Raw genomic sequence first — 22,350 nt, forward strand, 5'->3', positions numbered from 1 at the left:
TTGTCCTGCTGCAGAAAACAGATTCTATAGTAAGTCTAACTATCCCATTTTTTTAAATAAATTTTATTTGAAATCTCAATTATCCCTTTTTTGTTTTTCTTTAACTCGATTCTTCAGTGTTTGATCAAAGAAATTAGAGTGTTGTGTAACTTGTTAACTTGCAACTTGTGTAAATCTCTCAATGTGATCAGGTATTATTATTACTATTTTTCATTTAGAATTTGCATTACACATAACTGAATGTGATATGAATAGTATATTGTTTTCTGAACTGATTCCTCTGTTTTCCATATATTCTAGAATGATCTTCACAGAGCAATACAGAGAACACAGTCGGCAATGTTTAATCAAGTTTTAATTCTAATATCGACTTTGTTGTGTCTCATTTTTACTTGGTAAGTCAATTACTGGTTTTATTGATAATATGTATCATATGTTATTGTGCTCAGGACAGTAATTAAAATATAATATTTCTGCACTGCTGGAGCCATTAATAGAGCAAGGGAAGAATTCATTTAATTTCTTAGCCCATTAGAGCGACGCAGAGTAGTTTGTTTCCTAAGGATGAAGCTTTTTTTTTAAATGTATTTATTTATTTGTTTATTTTTTGTGTTTTTACCATTTTATACTTAGAAATCCATACATTTTCTTTTTTCAGAAATAGCAATATGCAGGCATATTTTTTTTTTTTTTACATGACAAGTTGTATATTTTTAATAACACCATTTTAGGGCACATACAGTGCATTGTAAAATTATATATTATTTATTTTATTATTTTATTGGGGGGGGGGAGTTGGTTGGTTGTGGAAAAAAAAAATTGCTATTCCGCCATGTTTTTTTTAAATTTTCTTTTTAATGTTTTTTCTTTTTCTTTCACTGATCATTTGATTATGGTCATATCATATATGCATTAAGCATGTAAAGGGCTGTATTTGTGCGAGGGGTGTGAGTATCCATCACCCCCTCCACCTCTAGGCAGGGTTACAGGAGTTAGGGTGGGGAAAGATGTGTATATAACACCCCGTTGTTCCTTAGGGCAGAGCACACGTGACTCTTTGGAAACAGAAAGTTGTTCTGCGGTGGGTGTGTGAAGAAATAGGAAGTGGTGCTGCTCCCGATGGGGTCATACAGGTGATAAGAGCCGGTCTCCGGCATTCGGGTTTGCAGCCAGTGCTGCAGTGTTACCGGCCAGGGACGCATCTGTCTGCCGTGCACTCTGGCTCTCTTTGGCACCGGCATTCTGTGGCAGGATTTGAATCTCCCATCAAATTTTTCGTCACTCCGGCACCAAGCTGTTGCGGTGCCTACTCCGGGTATTGCGGTCCTGGCTTCCGTATCAGCCCGTCAGCTGCCTCAGTGCCGGATACTGGCCTGAGCATTGCCCGTGATGGCACTGAGTAAGTGACTGTTTACTGTGTCCAGGGGGAAGCGGAGGTCATATTTTTTAGGATGGCAGTGGCAGGGCTGCGGTGGTGCGTCCTGCTTGGCGGTGGAGCTGCTGGACTGTCCGTGCACTACATGCGATTCCTCGGAGCTGTGAGAAGCTTGGCGGCATCTACTGCTTGAGACCGGTATTGCACCGCTACAGACACCTTCATCTTGCCACGGGAATTGTATGTTGGAACCACCTTGTCAGTTATTAAACATGCATAGGAGTGAAAAGAAAAAGGGGGGATAGGAGTGCTGGGACTTGTAGTCCTGTACTATTATATCCACCTTTGCTGCATACATTAGGGTATGGCGCTCCCAGGCGCAGCATTAAGCGTTCTATAAAGTGGTTTTTTGTGCAGCTTCATATGCTCATGTTTTCCATATGTTATGACATGTGCACCTGTTCCATACAGTATTACGTACTTATGTTCCCTGTTTCAGTATGACACGCTTGTTTTCTAGACAGTATGTCACACTCATGCAGGGGCGTACCTAGAGCATTTGGCACCCGGGGCGGACCCTTTGTTTGGCACCCCCCCCCCCCCCCCGCCCACCACACACACGCACCCCCCCTTAATTACACCCCGTCCCTCCCCTCCCCCCAGGGGCGGACTGACAACACTCGGGGCCCCTCGAAAAAAAAGGCAAGGGCCCCTGCTAGGCTCTGCAGCTCGTCAATCTTCTGCCACGCTCCTTTTCCACCCAAATCCCACACACAATAAATAAAAATGTATATATGTAAGAAACACTTTAACGTAAGTAAATTTCCATGACCAATAATACCAGTATACAAGGAGTAAAAATATACCACCACACAATAACTGGATAATACCGCCATACTGTACTGAATAAAACCACTATATACAGACCAGTATACTATATGGAATCTGTATACAATATAGGTGATTATATACAGGACCATATGGCGGTAGATATCAGCTGTACACAGGATGTGTATACCATATAAGCGATTACAGTTACATTTTGGGACTCACAATTACGTCTTTTCTGATCAGCGGCGTCCTCTTTCCTTTTCTTCTCTGTCCGGATAAGACATCTGCAGGAAAAACATGTCAGACTCTGCATATATTCAGAGCCCTCCCCTCCTCTACAATCTTCCCATCTATAGGCCCACAAACTGTAATAATGCCCTCCTTGGTGTCCTGCACAGTAAAAGGGCAGGTAGGTAGCCAGGAAACCCCCTTTTTCCCATAGGTAAATGCAGAGTTACACCCCCCCCTCTTTCTCATAGGTATATGCATAGGTATATGCAGAGTTACACCCCCCCTCTTTCCCATAGGTATATGCAGAGCTAACCCCCCCCCCTTTCCCATAGGTATATGCAGAGTTACACTATATACCTATGGGGAAGGGGGGGTGTAGCTCTGCATATACATATGGGAAAGAGGGGGGGGTGTAGCTCTGCATATACTTATGGGAAAGAGGGAGGGTAGCTCTGCATATACCTATGGGGAAGAGGGGGGTTAGAGCTCTGCATATACCTATACAGAGCTACACCCCACCCTCTATACATCTATATAATAATAAAATAATAAATCTAAAAAAAGTGGTTCTGTTTCACAATGATCTCACCAGCAGAATAGTTAGTACAGCTCTGGAGTATAATACAATACTCTGGGTCCTAAGGCAGTGTTTGCCAACCCAGACGCCTCCAGCTATTGCAAAACTACAACTCCCAGCATGCCTGGACAGCCAAAGGGGTTGAATGGGGGAGGTAGAAGGGGGGCAGGCAGGTGGGGGGGTTACCTATATGGTGGTGGGTGATGGGAGGGAGACCATGCAGGTGGGGAGCTGGTTACCTGTACGGCCACAGTAGCGGGAGGCTTGGCGCTGCAACATTCTGCTGGAGGGTGCATGCTCATCTCCAGCGCGCTCCTCTCTGCCGGCACCATGTCTCACGCGCCATCACTAACGTGATGGCGCTTCTACTAGTCAGCCACAGCGGTTCTGTAGGGCCGCAGGCTGCCTGGGAGGTAAGGAAAGGGGGGGGCGTGGGGGTTGGGGTTACGGCTCTGGGGGGGGTTTGCGAACGGACACAGAGCGCGGGCGGCGGCAAACAGCGCGGGCGGCGGCAAAGTGTTAAAAAAAAAAAAAAAAAACTTAAATTTTGCGGCGGCGGGTCAGTCCGCCCCTGGCACCCCCCTTGAGAGTGGCACCCGGGGCGGGCCGCCCCCCGCGCCCCCCCCCCCCTAGGTACGCCACTGCACTCATGTTTCTACTTAGCATGCCACGCTCATACTGGCTTACAGTATGTCACACTTATGGTTTTTATACAGCATGTCACGGTCATGGTTTCTGTACAGTATGTCACGCTCATACTGGCTTACAGTATGTCACGCTTATGGTTCTTATACAGTATGTCACAGTCATGGTTTCTGTACAGTATGTCACGGTCACGCTTTCTGTACAGTATGTCACACTCATGCTTGCTTTACAGTATGTCACATCATGCTTTCTGTACAGTATGTCAGGCTTATGGTTTTTATACAGTATGTCATGGTCATGGTTTCTGTACAGCATGTCACGGTCATGGTTTCTGTACAGTATGTCACGCTCATACTGGCTTACAGTATGTCACGCTTATGGTTTTTATACAGTATGTCACGGTCATGGTTTCTGTACAATATGTCACGCTTATGGTTTTTATACAGTATGTCAAACTCATGCTTGCTTTACAGTATGTCACGCTCATGCTTTCTGTACAGTATGTCACGCTCATGCTTTCTTTACAGTATGTCACGCTCATTCTTTCTGTACAGTATGTCACACTCATGGTTTCTGTACAACATGTGTCGCTTATGCTTTCTTTACAGTATATCACGCTCATGCTTCTTTACAGCATGTCACGATCATGCTTTCTTTACAACATGTCACGCTCTTTACATTATGTCATGCTGTCTTTACAGTATGTTACGCTCATGCTTACTTTACAGTATGTCACGCTCATGCATTCTTTACAGTATGTCATGCTCATGCTTTATTTACAATATGGCACGCTCATGCTTTCTTTACAGTATGTCATGCTCATGCTTTATTTACAGTATGGAACGCTCATGTTTTTTATACGCTATATAACATTAATGCTTTCTCAACAGTAGGTCATGCTCATGCTTTATTTTCAGTATGGAACGCTCATGTTTTTTATACGCTATATAACATTAATGCTTTCTCAACAGTAGGTCATGCTCATGCTTTATTTTCAGTATGGCAGGGTCATGTTTTCGATACAGCCTTTCACTATTGTCGCCGTACGGCATGATACGCTCATGTTTCCATACAGTAGCACACGTGCAGGTTTCCCTACAGTTTGAAATGATCATGTTTTCCATACAGTGAGAAACATGCATATATTTCTATTCAGTGTGACACCCTCACATTTTCTATACAGTATGACATGTTAATCTGGTCTATGGTAGGACACATTCATGTTTCTATACGGTACGACAAGCTCGTTTTGATTGATACGGTAGGACACGCACATGTTCTATACGGTATGATGCTTAGATTCTGTACAATTAGCACGAAAGTAAACATTATGTTTTCTATGGGATAAGATACATGTATGGTTATACGGGTTAGCACCCTCATGTTTCTACACATATAATATGCGCATAACAATCATTTCATGTATACACTCTCTTAGTAGTCACGTAACGTATACACTCTCATATCAATCATTTCATGCATACACTCTCATAGTAGTCATTTTTACGCTCTCATAACAGTCTTGTCACGAATACGCTCTCAGAGTAGTCATTTCATGTATCCGCCCTCATAGAAGTTACTTTATGTATTTGCTCACATAGCAGTTATCTCAGGTTTACACTTTCATAATAGCCATTCTTACGCTTTCATAGTTGTCACTTTATGTATACGCTCTCATAGTAGTCATTCATGTATACACTCGCATATTAGTCATTTTTACGCTCTCATAATAGTCATTCCATGTAAACGCTCTTATAGTAGGCATTATTACGCGCTCATAGGTGTCACTTTATGTACATGCTCTCGTAGCAGTCAATTAATGCATACGCGCTCACAATAGTCTTTCCTATGCTCTCATAATAGTCATTTCATACATACGCTTTCATAATAGTCATTATTGCGCTCTCATAAAGTCATGACATGTATACGCTCTCATAGCAGTCATTCTTACACTCTCATATTAGTCATATCAAGTATACGCTGTCATAGTAGTCATTATTACGCTCTCATAAAGTCATGACATGTATACGCTTTCATAGCAGTCATTCTTACACTCTCATATTGGGTACACTGTCTTAGCAATTAAGTGGTACGCATGTTATGGCACTTTATTGGTACTGACACGTCTTCAGAGCAATAAGGTGACACTAAGGCAATTACATACCCATCAGGCCTGCCACATCTGCAGGGGGTCATCTCATGTCCGTCACGTTAGGCAGTTAAGGTTTTTGCGTTGGTTCGGTACATGGATTTAACATTTAATGCATATGGTCATGGTCTGTTCTGTGCATATGGCTTAGGTTTTTCGTTCATTGTATATGGTGTTAGGTTATGCATGGTCCATACAGTGTCAGAGTTCGATTGGGGGTAGGCAGTTTCAGTATGTTGTGCATGGGCACAGTGGTAGCAGTTATCTTCTGGCAATGCGGTAATATAGGCTTGTGAAGGTTCTTGTGATCTTGCAGCCAGGCAATGCTGGTTTTTGTCATCTTTCAGAACAATAACGCCAAGACACATAGGTGATCGTTTAATGCGTTACGCCTGCCACATCTGCAGGGGGAGAGATCACGCAGGTTATGGTTTACTGACACTTTTTCAGAGCAAGAACATTTTGAGACATAGGTGGTTGTCTACCTGTTGCCTGCCACAACCGCAGGGGATGCTCAGTGCAGGTTATTGTTACTGACACGCCTTCAGAGCAATAACTTTATGACACATGGGGTCGTTTTCCAGATTATGACAGCTATGTTTGCACACATCACGAAGGTTATTGTTACTGACACATTTCTGTAAGAGTGGCTAGGTACATCTGGTGATTGAGGGCATGACTATATTTATGTAGGTTATGTCTTCAGGTAAGATATATACATGAGTTTCAGTTAGTCTACAGGTAAATGTGCGTCACAAGGTCACCATCTGCAAATCAGCCTGGTTGGCAGGTTATTATTTATTTTGTCTCTTAATAGCAGGGATCTGGGATAGCATCATGTTTATGCATGGCATGAATAGAACAGTTCCCTCCTTGCCACATTGACAAAGGTAATTTGGCAAATATATACAGTAGCTAGGATGACAGCCTGGTTTTGCCTCAATTCAGCATATTCAGTATGGGTGTCACAACCACAACTTCTCATTACCAGGTATCAGCTCATGTGGTCACCAGTTGGCAGCTGCAATGATGTCTCACCAAATATTGTTGAGCCTAGGGGACATGAGGGATGAGGTGGCTAGTGTGTGTGGTATAATGATGTTAATTTGTCATTGTTCTTTTTTCTATTATGTTGACTTTTTGCCCTCTATAGGTGTGCCCTCGAGCGCGGTTCATGGCACACCTCTGACCGCTTTAATAAAGTTATGTTATTTCATACAGGTAGGTATGCAACGTTGCAGCCACAAGTACGAGTTTGTAGCCCAGAGTACAAGTATTAAGCCCATAAAGGGCTGTATTTGTGCTAGGGGCGTGAGTATCCATCACCCCCTCCACCTCTAGGCAGGGTTATAGGAGTTAGGGTGGCAAAGGATGTGTATATAACGCACCCTTGTTCCAATGCGCATGACTTTTTGGAACCCGCCCATCCCTTCCTTATTTCTTCATTTATTTATCCATAGGTTATGCCCTCTATAGGCGTGCCCTTGAGCACGGTTCATGATACACCTCTGACCGTTTTACTAAAGTTATGTTATTTTATACAGGTAGGTATGCAACCTTGCAGCCACACGTACAAATATAGGCTTTTTAGGGTTTGTGTGTTTTTGTAAAGCAATTTGTTACCACTTTGATCCATTTTAATAAAATTTTCTAGGAAGTGAGTGCAACACAAAATTAAAATGTCCCATATTATTGGGAAGGTTAGTTAGAAGTAAATAGACACTTCAGCTGACCAGCCTTTAAAGATGACAGAGGCACCATGGTAATGGACAAAAAGCATATAAGAACACACAGAGGCATTACTTGTCATTTCTGGGCCACTAATGCAAAATCTGCAACAGGGCCCCATGTGCCAATTACAATACTGTTCTCTTATGGGGTAGATGTGCTTTGGGGCCCCCTTAGGCACCAGGGCTATAGCGTGACTGCCACCTCAGCACCCTCTATAGCTTTGCCCCTGAAGACACATTTGGTCCCCATAGCATGTTTAAATTAGAAGAAACAATCCAAAAACAAGCTAAAACAGATTAGATGTTTATGCATAGTGAGAGGAAATCTACTACAAATAATAACTCCCTTTATGGTTCAGTAGGCTGACAAACCATTTTCATTACCACGGTGGTCCAGTTGGAATCACAGAGGTGTAAACGTGAATTAGGAGTATATGTGTAAAACATAAAAAAAAAAAACAGGAAGAGCAAAAACATCACAATTTAAGGTTCCTTCAAGTCCACCATACAGTACCAGATAGTCTACTTAAAGTCTATCCTCAATCCTCTTCTTTCTTCATCACAGAATACTGGAAATTAATGCTCTCCATTCTGTGAAGAAAGCCTTGGTAGACAATTCTTTGTTATTCCTGACACCAGGAATCATTGGAAAAGAGTCCAATAACCATTTATGCTAAATACATTTAAGGGCTACTAGTAGGAGTTACATGAGATGGAGAGATGTCAGAAGTCAGGGGTATATAGTGAAACAAACACCTTTAAATGCGATAGTATGGGGCCACATATGTTCAATTTATTCTCCAACATTTCTCCAATAATATCCAATCATAGGGTATTGCCACAGAACATGATACAAGTCGGCCTTAGGAAGTTTGCACTTTGGATAATGTCTTAGGCAATGGGCTGGTGTCTCCTTATATGCGATGTTAAAGGCATAGGTCGCCTTGTGCATGAGGTGAAAATGCATCTCCCTCCATCTCTCTTTGACCATCGATAGATGTACATTATGCCACTCTCTCAGGATTTTTTTGCATATATCTTCTACATACAGATCCTTATTTTAAGCATTACACATGCTAGAAAGGGTTTTGCAGAGGCTGTGAGTTCTGATTCGGAGTCGTGTCTGTCCCAAAAACCTACATATGTTTTTTTTTTTCTGTCGATGCAAAGTCAGATACTAAAGACTTACAGTAGCTTCTGAGTTGGTAATACATGACAAGAAGGTAACTTAAATTGGGTTGCAACTTGATCTCAGGATAGAATAGTTCCCAAGTCACCAAATCGAGTAGATCTCTCATCACACGGATATGTACCCTACATGGAAAGATGGTAAACCACAAAATAGCATAAACTCAGAAGACCATGTAATTTTCTGATTGCCTTCAGAGCATCTGAAGGTTCTAATAATAGTAAAAAAAATAAATAAATAAAAAGAGTGGAGGCAGGGTACACCCTTATCTTGTTCTCTTCTGTAAAGGTATATGTGCATAGAGAAAGCACGGGTTATAAATTGGGGCTGTCGGGTGTTGAGAAGCCACTCTAATATATGAATTAATATATGAATAGGACTTAAGATACCCACTTGGTATAGGATCCTCTATGCACTGCATCTTGTACAGCCATGATGGTCCTAATATTGGTGGTCGACGATCTGACTTTAATAAAGCCTACTTGATGTGGACCAATCAAGATGGGAAGCACAGTAGGGCAATTAACCAATGTTTTAGAAATCATTTCCAGGACCTGATTTATTAAAGATATGGGCCGGTAAGACCCGGTTGGGTCAGGTCCTTGCCAGATATGTAGAGGACTTTAATGTGGGCCACATCCCCAGATTGTAGGCTTACCTTGTCTTGTAGGATCTTATTGAAAAATAATAATAGAGATGCAGAGATCTTACGCTGCAATGCTAACCTTCAACAGGGTGTGCGGCCTTGTGGTTTGCCATGGGATAAAGTGCTTTTCTATTTCTACTAATAAATGTGTACATTTAAAAGGGAACGGTCATCATTAGATAAACTGGGAATCTGTTTACCCAATAAAAAAAGATTCCTGTAGAGATTGTGCTAAGTTAGATAAATAGCTCTGGAGTCATCATGTTGGTACCTTCTTTATCTACCAATGATTTAATAAAAGTCTAAAGTCTTTGTCCTTTAGCTAGATTCAATAACAAGTGTCCTGCTTTGTCTCCATATGGAAAGAATTCAGCATGTCCCTAGGTTTCTTGGTTATTATGTGCTAGATCAAAAGCCTCCTTAGCCGACACCGATTAAGATTTATTGTTCTCATCACGAAAGGCCATGTAACTATCCATTAGTACTTTAGCCAGTCGGTTAGAGGTATCCCTAGTGGCTACCCCTGCCCAGCTCATAACACCTGTTAAGAATACCTTTACAGACACTAACACCTGGTAGAATTAAGTACCTGTGCTAGACTTAACATCATTAGCACAACCTATGTTTGTTATGTAAATAATTTTGGATTACTCTCGTCACAATTATTGTGGAAGTTTTCTCACTATTAGGATTATTCATATGCACATTTCTCACTATAAGGATTATTCTTAGTTAAAGTGTTTTAGCAAAATGTCAATATTTTTAATACATTTATAAAAATGTCAAAAATTCTCTGTTCACATAATGGGATAGTGATTGCAGAATGATGGGGAAAAATTTTGAAAAATGGGCTGAAATGAATTGTATTTAGGCTAAATGAATTGTATTCAGGCTAGCCTTGTGTGTTTATGAAGACAGTCACAATAGACCTTTCAAATTCCCCAACCTTAGCTTAGCAGGTGGGCAGAATGTAGACACAGCCTCCTATGCCAAAAGGAACCTAACATCTTCCTAGATTTTTCTGGAGCTAATGCAATCCTTGCTATTTGCATAGTGACATTTTTCTCATTCTGCTAATTTTTAAAACATTTTTGTAATGTAGTTTAAAGGGGTTTACCAGGGAGTGAAAAAAAAGTATTAGTTTTCTTGCTAAGGGAGTTTAAACCGTTCTCATGAGCGGAGAATGGATTAAACCCCCTTAGCAAAATTGGGGGCATACCCATGCACCCTGCGTCCTTAAGGGGTTAAACAACACACTGTAACTCCAAGTCAATCACACTTCTTTGAAATCCCACTGTCCACTCAGGATTGACAATCAATTTCACATGCTGTTGTGCAAATGGAACAGACAACAGGTGGAAATTATAGGCAATTAGTAAGACACCCCCAGTAAAAGAGTGGTTCTGCAGGTGGTGACCACAGGCCATTTCTCAGTTCCTATGCTTTCTAGCTGATGTTTTTGGTCACTTTTGAATGCTGCCGGTGCTTTCACTCTAGTGGTAGCATGAGACTGAGTCTACAACCCACACAAGTGGCTCAGGTAGTGCAGCTCATCCAGGATGGCACATCAATGCGAGCTGTGGCAAGTAGGTTTGCTGTGTCTGTCAGCGTAGTGTCCAGAGCATGGAGGTGCTACAAGGAGAAAGGCCAGTACATCAGGAGACATGGAAGAGACCGTAGGAGGGCAAAAACCCAGCAGTAGGACCGCTACCTCCGCCTTTGTGCAAGGAGGAGCAGGAGGAGCACTGCCAGAGCCCTGCAAAATGACCTCCAGCAGGCCACAAATGTGCATGTGTCCACTCAAAGAGTCAGAAACAGACTCCATGAGGGTGGTATGAGGGCCCGAAGTCCACAGGTAGGGGTTGTGCTTACAGCTTAACATCATGCAGAACATTTTTGCATTTGCCAGAGAACACCAAGATTGGCAAATTTGCCACTGGCACCCTGTGCTCTTCAAAGATGAAAGCAGGTTCACACTGAGCACATGTGACAGATGTGACAGTCTGGAGATACCGTGGAGAACGTTCTGCTGCCTGCAACATTCTCCAGCATGACCAGTTTGGCGTTGGGTCAGTAATGGTGTGGGGTGGCCCTCCATGTGCTTGCCAGAGGTAGCCTGACTGCCAATAGCTACCGAGATGAAATCCTCAGACCCCTTGTGAGACCATATGATGGTGTGGTTGGCCCTGGGTTCCTCCTAATGCAAGACAATGCTAGACCTCATATGGCTAGAGTGTGTCAGCAGTTCCTGCAAGAGGAAGGCATTGATGCTATGGACTGGCCCGCCTGTTCCCCAGACCTGAATCCGATTGAGCACATCTGGGACATCATGTCTTGCTCCATCCACCAACACCACGTTGCAGCACAGACTGTCCAGGAGTTGGCGGATGCTTTAATCCAGATCTGGGAGGACATCCCTCAGGAGACCATCCTCCACCTCATCAGGAGAATGCCCAGGCATTGTAGGGAGGTCATACGGGCAAGTGGAGGCCACACACACTACTGAGCCTCATTTTGACTTGTTTTAAGGACATTACATCAAAGTTTGATCAGCCTGTAGTGTGGTTTTCCACTTTGATTTTGAGTGTGACTCCATATCCAGACCTCCATGGGTTGATACATTTGATTTTCACTTCATACAATTAGTTCATTCATTCAGATCTAGGATGTGTTATCTTAATGTTCCCTTAATTTTTTTGAGCAGTGCAGTTGTAGTATGTTGTGGCAACTTGTAGGAAAGTTCTTTACACAGGACAGTCCCAACACAATACTTTATTCACAAACATAGCCGACAGGAGCAGGGAGGAATTCACAGGTTTGTTTCAGCACAGAGCAGAAAGTAAGCCACAGTGGGGCTAGGAAACACAGTTTTTATTTATTTTTTTTTGCTACCCGGACAACCACTTAATAGAAAAAAATTCAATTTTATTTACCGTATTTATCGGGGTATACCACGCACCGGCCTATAACACGCACCCTCATTTTACCAAGGATATTTGGGTAAAAAAAGTTTTTTACCCAAATATACATGGTAAAATGAGGGTGCGTGTGTGCGCGTGTATACCCCGATATACCCCCAGGAAAGGCAGGGGGAGAGAGGCCGTTGCTGCCCGCTTCTCTCCCCCTGCCTTTCCTGGGGTCTAGAGCGCTGCTGTCGGCCCTTCTCACCCCCTGGCTATCGGCGCCGCTGCCCGTTCTGTCCCCCTGACTATCGGTGCCGGCGCCCCATTGCCGGCGCCGATAGCCAGGGGGAGAGAAGCGGCGCCGACAGCCAGGGGGAGAGAAGGGGCAGCGGCACCCATTGCCGGCGCCGCTGCCCTGTTGCCTCCCCCCATCCCCGGTGGCATAATTACCTGAGTCGGGTCCGCGTTGCTGCAGGCCTCCGGCGTGCGTCCCCTGCGTCGTTGCTCTGCACGGCGCGGCGCACTGACGTAATGCGCCGCGCCGTTCCGCGCATAGCAACGACGCCGGGGACGCACGCCGGAGGCCTGCAACAGCGCGGACCCGACTCAGGTAATTATGCCACCGGGGATGGGGGGAGGCAACGGGGCAGCGGCGCCGGCAATGGGTGCCGCTGCCCCTTCTCTCCCCCTGGCTGTCGGCGCCGCTTCTCTCCCCCTGGCTATCGGCGCCGGCAATGGGGCGCCGGCACCGATAGTCAGGGGGACAGAACGGGCAGCGGCGCCGATAGCCAGGGGGTGAGAAGGGCCGACAGCAGCGCTCTAGACCCCAGGAAAGGCAGGGGGAGAGAAGTGGGCAGCGACGGCCTTTCTCCCCCTGCCTTTCCTGGGGGTGTATCAGCGTATAACACGCACACAGACTTTAGGCTAAAAATTTTAGCCTAAAAAGTGCATGTTATACGCCGATAAATACGGTATTTAAAAACAATACGATCACACATTTAATAAACATTTACTTATATTCTCCTTTAGTAAAAATTTTGTAATTCAGCACATTTCAAACATCAAATAGAAAATTATGAATAAATTATTAGTATTATTTTTTTTTTTACGATTCAAAGCAAAGCTTACCCTTTCTTCTACACTAGCATAACTACAGTAAATAAGCTATATATAATAGAACTAAAGCCATGCATGTTCTTCAGTAATATATTACACAAAGTAAAGACATCAAATTGAGACCAAAGAGTGCTTTAAAAGATTTACATTTTCAACAGTAGGGTTTGGAAAAGCTTCGCTGCCAAGATTGACGTTTCTTAGGTTTATGATTATCTTTTTTTTTTTTTTCATTTTCTTCTTCCCATTCTATTATTAATGTTTAAAAAAGAATAGAAAAACAATTTTAATAATTTTTAAAAACACTGGAAAAATATATTGAAATACAAATTTGGGCATTAAAAAAAAAATCACGCACAGCAATGTTGTCTACTTTAAAGGAAAACTGTCAGCCTGTTTCACCCACACTAAACCCAATACACTCGGTTATAGTTTGGGTGAACAGGAGTCCAAAAAGGGGTCACTTACTTAAATATGTCCAGTAAGTCCTGAGAAATGTCCCCCAGAAGATCTGCTGAATTCAGTGAATCATGCACAGGGGGCAGGGCTTCACTGGCATAATTTACATATTTATTGTCTGTGACTCCATATCCTAGTGAAGTGGAGTCACAGACAATGAATATTTAAATTGAGCCGGCAAAGCCCTGCCCCTGTATGTGATTCACTGAATTCGGCAGAGGACCCATGCGGACACTCGCAATCAGACATGTTATCCCCTATCCTTTGGATAGGGAATAAGATGTCTATGGGCGAAGTACCACTTTAAGTTATGTTTTTCTATGAAACTATGTGTTTTAAGAATATTTGGTGATTTTTTTATTTTATTTTATTTTTTACATTTTAATATCTATATTATAACATAATTCTTAAATCTTGCAATTTTCATTCTGGTCTTTAAGCCTAATTATAAGTTTAAACTGCCTGTCCTGTAGAGAAAATGTTTTGATATTCTTCTTCCATTACCATTGGCAGTGGGATTTGGATGGTGAAACAGCCAGCATTTGAGCTAGCATTTGAGCTAGTATAACACTGTGAGGTCACCTAGGAGTATATGGACTTCTGAGCAGTTTTAAGGCAAATTTAATGGGGTTATCCACCATAAGATGATTTTAGTACTTACCAGGCAGACAGTAATGGACATGCTTAGGAATGATCTGCGCTTGTCTTGGGGCTAAATGGCCATGTTGTGAGATTACCATAACACTGTGGCCAGCTTTTTGTGAACTGGTATTTCCTGTTTGAGTTTTCTTCTTTTGCTTACAAACCCCCAAATTTAATTTTCTTCCCTCCTACACATCAGCCACCCCACCCATTGAAACATAAATGAGCTGCATCCATTCAAAGACCTGTGGTTTTCAATCAGGGTGCCTACAGCTGTTGCATTAGTTGCAGATTGATCTCTCTCCCACGATGCGATCCCTCCACCCATTGAAGCAGACAGGCTCCCTGTCATCAGCTGACTAGTGAGTAAGGTCTCGGCCGTATTGCAAGCTGGGAAAATTCTGAGACAACAGTCATTTTGTATGCTGTTAAAAATAAATATTGGGGTGAAAATCACAGAAGAATTGTGAAAAAACCATCATACACAGGTACAGACACTATATTATGAACTACACTAACTTTACAGCCCCTGTAGCATAGTAAAAAAAAAATCCTGGAATACCCCTTTAATTTCTCATTTATGGCAACATTTCTGGCAATGGCTAAACAGATAGTACTCATTGATAACGAACATGTTAAATAAAAACACACTGCACTAGCAGATTTTTTATGCTTTTCAAAGTTAATGTCCAAAAATATTTCCCATTTTTGGAGGAAGAGGCCTGCCGGTGTTTATATGCACACAGAGGTTTTCGAAGAAAGCAATACATTTTCCAAGTGGACCAAAAATTATCCCTTTTTGGGAGTAGCAACAGGTTTTGTGCCTAGAAAGTAAAGATGCAATGGCTTTTTACAAGCTGTAAAAAATTATTCCCATTTTTGGGGCAGAACAACAAAATTGGCATCCTAGAAAGAGATTCAAAACCCTCTATACAGCTTTTTCAGTCATTATAACACAAAAAACCCCACTAAAAACTGATAGTTAACTTTCAAGAAAAACGGATGTTGCACTGACAGAACAAATGCAGAACATTCTCTGCTGCTGTCTTACAATCATCATATATGTGCGGTCCTACATCTATCTGGGCTGTTCTTTGCTTAGTGTCCCTCACAGAGATCCTCACCTAACACCTTCTATCTCTAAAAGGACTGCTGAACCTATGTGCATAGACTGCCTCCAGATTGGCCAGGAGAACTGATTAAAAGGCATTATTGCAATTCACTGAGATCATGTGATGTTTTGTCCTATAAGGAATTGAAAAAGAGGCCTTAAAGGGGTACTCCGGTGCTTAAACATCTTATCCCCTATCCAAAGGATAGGGGATAAGATGCCTGATCGCGGTAGTCCCGCAGCTGGGGACCCCCGGGATCATGCACGCGGCACCCCGTTTGTAATCAGACCCGGAGCGTGTTCGCTCCGGGTCTGATTATGGTTGACCGCAGGGCAGGCGGCGTGTGACGAAGCTATCACGCCCCCTCCCGAAGGTTTGCATTGAGAGACGGAGCATGACGTCACACATGGGCAGAGGCGTGACGTCACACACCGCCGGCCCTGCGGTCGTGGATAATCAGTCCCGGAGCGAACACGCTCCGGGCACTGATTACAAACGGGGTGCCGCGTGCATGATCCCGGGCGTCCCCAGCGGCGGGACTCCCGCGATCAGGCATCTTATCCCCTATCCTTTGGATAGGGGATAAGATGTTTAAGCACCGGAGTACCCCTTTAACTCTTATTATTGAAATATTATTCTTATTATATTTACTTTTACTCACAGTTATTTAAACATACAGTATTACTCTAAATAAGTATTTATCACCTACAGCAAGTATCCATACAGTGCATTAAACTAGCCAATTTTCTCTGTGAGCCTCAGAGAAAATAGATATGTACTTTCTCAGATAAATTGTATGGAAAGATAAAATAATGCATTAAAAGAATGACATTTATATTATTGCTTATTAGAATCTTAGAGATATTCTACTAAGAACATATGAAACCTGTCACTTGTGCTAAATGACTACTCACTAAGGAGAGATGCTTGGAGCCCGGAAGGCAAATATTCAAAGCCCTTTTCTAAGAATGCAGACTTCTGTTGTATAGGGTTTCTAAATTTGACAAAGGCCTTTCTAATGTTAATGTAAAATGTATACTTATAGTGCATCACTGTATATACATTTTGAAAATAATATAATTTAAAACCTTTGAAATCCAAACCATTGTCATAGGTTTCCAAAAGAATAAATATAATAATAATAATAATAATAATAGTGTGTCCAACCATCCGGCCTCAAAATTGAGATCCCATGGAATGGGATCAGTTCTAGCATCAGTTTCCCTCAGGTGCATGTTGGAGGGAAACTGTGCCGGACAACTGATATATGTGAACCCAGCCTTAGTAATCCCTCTTCAGACTTAGTTTCCTAACCAGGGTACCTCCAGATGTTGTAAAACTACAACTGCCAGCATGGCTGGAGGCAACTTGGTTGGAAAATGCTGCTCTAGGGACTATGGGGGGAATTCATCATTGGCTTTACCCTGGTTTTGTGGTGCACATTTGTCGCACAGTTTGTCTCGGATACTGCTTTGAGACTTTTCATTGCAACTTTTGCCTTAGAAGACTTTTCGAAAAGAACATAGTACATACCAAGTTGTGATTTCAGTTGATATTATGCAGCGGTAAGGCATTTATGATTTGGACTTTTCAGTTTGACTCATCTTTAGTCGCAACTGCGCTAACTTAGGCGCCAATCTATTCTGCCCTCACTTGGCTTACAGACTGACTGCAAACAGCATTATTAAAAAGTGACACATTTTGTCGCACAGGATAAAAAGTCGAACAAAAAGTAGCAGTGGGGAACCATACATAGTGGTGAACCGAAGTAAGAAATGTGATTTATCACAGGCCCTGCACCAAGTAATAAATTTGGTGCAGGTACACAGTTCCCACCACATGAATTAATGGGGTGAAAAGATGTTCACCAACTCCACTCTTGTTTAATACCTGAAATGTCATTATTCACCAGAAATGTATCCAGGCCCCTTTTGATTTTTCTTATTGAGTCCATGACCACTTCCTCTGGCAGAGAGTTTAATATTCTCACAGTAAATAATCTCTTTCTGTCTTAGGCTATGTTTACACCGAGGAATTTCTGAGTAGAATTCTGCCAGAATATTCCGCTTGAAAATTCCAATGCAGCAGATTCCAAATTCCGGCATCCGCAGAAAGAATAGACATGTCTATTCTTTCTGCGGATTATGCTCAGAAATGCATTGCCGTCAGCGCATCTTCGAGCTGTCCAAGCGCCCACTAAAACATCATATTGTGTGGAATATCTGCTCGTGTTTTATGCACATTTTCGGCCGTGGAAACATTGCTTTTGTCTAGAAACTTTTTTTTTCTTTTTTCCTCTAGGCAAAGAGAATGCCTCTTGTTATTGTTACAGTCTTGGGTATAAATAGATACACTTATACATAGCTTTTAGGTTACCCCCTAAACTGTATTTTCTTTAAACTACCCAAATTTTATTAATCTTTCTGAATATTGTAGTCCACCCTTTCCATTTATGACTCAGGTGAATAGGGAGGCAACAGATCATATGAAGAGGGGATCAAACTGAGAGGATATGGTACATTAACTCAAAGTTTTATCATGTTTTACTGTGGTTTTGATTTTTTTTTTTACGTTTTAGGGATAATAGATTATTATTATTATGATAGAAAAATGACAAAAAACATAACACCTTTAATTGGCTTTTGATAACTGCAGCCAGCCTTCCTTGCACTCTCTCAGTTGCACAACCTGTACTCAAGAAAACAGTGTTCTACTGTCACAGCAAGCGCTCCGACACACTGACCGGGAGCACAGGATCCCTTGTGTCAGGGACGCAGCTGCCGTGGCGGCTGGTCCCCGCTCACGCGCCGCGTCGCAGTCTACCTTACCTGGCGCCTCGTTCCCTGCGCCAACACTCTCTGCTTCCCGGCACGCGCGACCCCGCTCTCTAGGGGGCACGCGTGACACCTTCAGTAAATTTAAAGGGCCAGCGCACCATTGATTGGTGCTCTGGCTAATGACCCCTGCTCCTTCCAAATAAAAGTTGCCTGCCCCTTCCTCCCCTGCCGGATCTTTGTGCCTTGTGCCTCTGAAAGCGTTCCTTGTAGCCTGTATTCCCTTGCATGTTGCCGAACCCGTTGCTACCGTCTACTCGCCTGTGAACCCTTGCCACCTGCCCTGACCTTTTGCTACGTCCGACTACGCCTTTGCCTGCTCCCTGTGCACTTCGCCATATCAGCTACCAGAGAGGTCGAGCCGCTATTGGGGGAACGACCTGGGGGCTACCTGCCGCAGCAAGTCCATCCCCCTTTGTGGCGGGCCCTGGTGAAGACCAGTAGTCCCTTAGAATCCGTTACCCTGGTACGGTCCGTGCCATCGCCTCTCTGGTCTAGAGGATCCACTACCAGTCCTGCCGGTTCGTGACATCTACCTATCCTTCTTCCCAAGAACAGTTCGGAAAAATCAGAAGAACCGTCAACAGCGTTGTTAACGGTTCCTATTTATACTGAAAAACAAATACTGTAGACAGTGACACAATTGCTTATACAATGGTCCCTCAACATACGATGGTAATCCGTTCCAAATGAACCATCGTTTGTTGAAACCATCGTATGTTGAGGGATCCAATGTAAAGTATAGGACAGTGGTCTACAACCTGCGGACCTCCTGATGTTGCAAAACTGCAACACCCAGCATGCCCGGACAGCCAACGGCTGTCCGGGCATGCCGGGAGTTGTAGTTTTGCAACATCTGGAGGTCCGCAGGTTGAAGACCACTGGTATTGGAGGTTGTACTCACGTGTCCCCACCGCTCTGGACCGTCACCGCTCGTCACCGCTAATGTCGCCTTCCATTGCTGTCGCCGCGTCCCCGGGGTGTCCCCGACGCTTTGGCAAGGCCTCTTCTTCCCCGGCATCCTCGCTCTCCGTCGCCGCCATCACGTCGTTACGCACGCCGCTCCTATTGGATGACGGGATGGCTTGCACAGCAATGTGATGACGATGATGCAGAACGCCGGCGATGCAGGGTATCCCGAAGAGGACGCGCCGGAGCCCCGAGGACAGGTTAGTGATCATCAGCGGACCACACAGGGCACCATAAACGGCTATCCAGCAGCAGCTGAAGCAGTCTGCGCTGCCGGATAGCCGTTTATGCGATGGCCCCGTTATACAAAAGCATCGTGTGTTGATGCTGCCTTCAACATGCGATGGCCTCTTAGAGGCCATTGTATGTTGAAATTATCGTATGTCGGGGCCATCGTAGGTCGGGGTTACCAACTGTACTTGGTAATACGAAAGCATCAAAAGAATAACTTTGGGATCTACTTTATAATAGAATGACATTAATATATAAAACAATTTCTGAAATGCCTTTATAGAATACAGAATATTATGTAGTTTCTCCAAGTAAGAAATACAGAAAGACACTTAAAAATAACTTTTAATATGGTTTCACTAAAATCCATTTTTTTTTTTATTATATAAAAACTAAACTTAAAAGACCCACACAGAATGGCAATAATTCAAGTAAGGTAAGATTTTCAAGACATTGATAAATTCAAGTAAGAGTCATATACAATAATAATAATAATAATAATAATAATAATAATAATAATAGTATTATTATTTTATACAGTTTTCTTTGAATAAGCCTGGTTAGAGGAGTGTTTGTTACGCCTAGCGCTCCGGGTCCCCGCTCCTCCCCGGAGCGCGTACGGCGTCTCTCTCTCCGCAGCGCCCCGGTCGGTCCCGCTGACCGGGAGCGCTGCACTGTCATGGCCGTCGGGGATGCGATTCGCACAGCGGGACGCGCCCGCTCGCGAATCGCATCCCAGGTCACTTACCCGTTCCCGTCCCCTGCTGTCATGTGCTGGCGCGCGCGGCTCCGCTCTCTAGGGCGCGCGCGCGCCAGCTCCCTGAGACTTAAAGGGCCAGTGCACCAATGATTGGTGCCTGGCCCAATTAGCTTAATTGGCTTCCACCTGGTCCCTGACTATATCTGACCTCCTCCCATGCACTCCCTTGCCGGATCTTGTTGCCTTGTGCCAGTGAAAGCGTTTTGTGTGTCCAAAGCCTGTGTACCAGAACTTCTGCTATCCACCCTGACTACGAACCTTGCTGCCTGCCCCGACCTTCTGCTACGTCCGACCTTGCTTCTGTCTACTCCCTTGTACCGCGCCTATCTTCAGCAGCCAGAGAGGTTGAGCCGTTGCTAGTGGATACGACCTGGTCACTACCGCCGCAGCAAGACCATCCCGCTTTGCGGCGGGCTCTGGTGAAAACCTGTAGTGACTTAGAACCGGTCCACTAGCACGGTCCACGCCAATCCCTCTCTGGCACAGAGGATCCACCTCCTGCCAGCCGGCATCGTGACAGTAGATCCGGCCATGGATCCCGCTGACGTCCCTCTGCCTTATATCTCTGATATCACCACGGTGGTCGCCCAGCAATCCCGACAGATCGCCCATCTAACCCACCAGCTGTCGGAAGTATTCACCATTGTGCAGCAACTTCAGTCGCAACTTCAGCAGCAATCATCTCCTCCGCCAGCTCCTGCACCCCTTCCGCAGCGAGTGGCCACTCCTAGCCTCCGCCTGTCCTTGCCGGACAAATTTAATGGGGACTCTAAGTTTTGCCGTGGCTTTCTTTCGCAATGTTCCCTGCACTTGGAGATGATGTCGGACCAGTTTCCTACTGAAAGGTCTAAGGTGGCTTTCGTAGTCAGCCTTCTGTCTGGAAAAGCCCTGTCATGGGCCACACCGCTCTGGGACCGCAATGACCCCGTCACTGCCTCTGTACACTCCTTCTTCTCGGAAATTCGAAGTGTCTTTGAGGAACCTGCCCGAGCCTCTTCTGCTGAGACTGCCCTGCTGAACCTGGTCCAGGGTAATTCTTCCGTTGGCGAGTACGCCATACAATTCCGTACTCTTGCTTCTGAACTTTCCTGGAATAATGAGGCCCTCTGCGCGACCTTTAAAAAAGGCCTATCCAGCAACATTAAAGATGTTCTGGCCGCACGAGATACTCCTGCTAATCTGCATGAACTCATTCATCTAGCCACTCGCATTGACATGCGTTTTTCTGAGAGGCATCAAGAGCTCCGCCAGGAAAAAGACTTAGATCTCTGGACACCTCTCCCACAGTCTCCATTGCAATCTGCGCCTAGGCCTCCCGCCGAGGAGGCCATGCAAGTGGATCGGTCTCGCCTGACCCTGGAAGAGAGGAATCGCCGTAAGGAAGAGAATCTTTGTCTGTACTGTGCCAGTACCGAACATTTTTTGGTGGATTGCCCTATCCGTCCTCCACGTCTGGGAAACGCACGCTCGCACCCAGCTCTCGTGGGTGTGGCGTCTCTTGATGCTAAGTCGGCTTCTCCACGTCTCACGGTGCCTGTACGGATTTCTTCTTCAGCCAGCTCTTCCCTCTCAGCCGTGGCCTGCCTGGACTCTGGTGCCTCTGGGAATTTTATTCGGGAGTCCTTGGTGAATAAATTCCGCATCCCGGTGACCCGTCTTGTCAAGCCACTCCACATTTCCGCGGTCAACGGAGCCAGGTTGGATTGCACCGTGCGTTTCCGCACGGAGCCCCTCCTAATGTGCATCGGACCTCATCATGAGAAAATTGAGTTTTTGGTCCTCTCCAATTGCACTTCTGAAATTCTCCTTGGACTACCCTGGCTTCAACACCATTCCCCAACCCTGGATTGGTCCTCAGGGGAGATCAAGAGCTGGGGTACCTCTTGCTTCAAGGACTGCCTTAAACCGGTTCCCAGTACTCCCTGCCGTGACCCTGTGGTTCCTCCTGTATCCG

The 22,350-nt window shown here is 44.3% G+C and overlaps 1 protein-coding gene across 3 annotated transcripts in view; it reads left to right on the plus strand.

Moving 5' to 3' along the window:
- KCNT2 (potassium sodium-activated channel subfamily T member 2) overlaps positions 1 to 22,350 on the plus strand; it is an 814,344-nt gene that overhangs the window by 389,120 nt on the left and 402,874 nt on the right. For all 3 annotated transcript variants that reach the window (XM_056523545.1, XM_056523546.1, XM_056523547.1), the window contains exon 8: positions 301 to 395. In XM_056523545.1, coding sequence (XP_056379520.1) covers positions 301 to 395 — 95 coding nt within the window. The remainder of the gene's footprint in view (positions 1 to 300; positions 396 to 22,350) is intronic.

This window comes from Hyla sarda, chromosome 6 (assembly GCF_029499605.1).
Source record: "Hyla sarda isolate aHylSar1 chromosome 6, aHylSar1.hap1, whole genome shotgun sequence".
NCBI lineage: Eukaryota > Metazoa > Chordata > Amphibia > Anura > Hylidae > Hyla > Hyla sarda.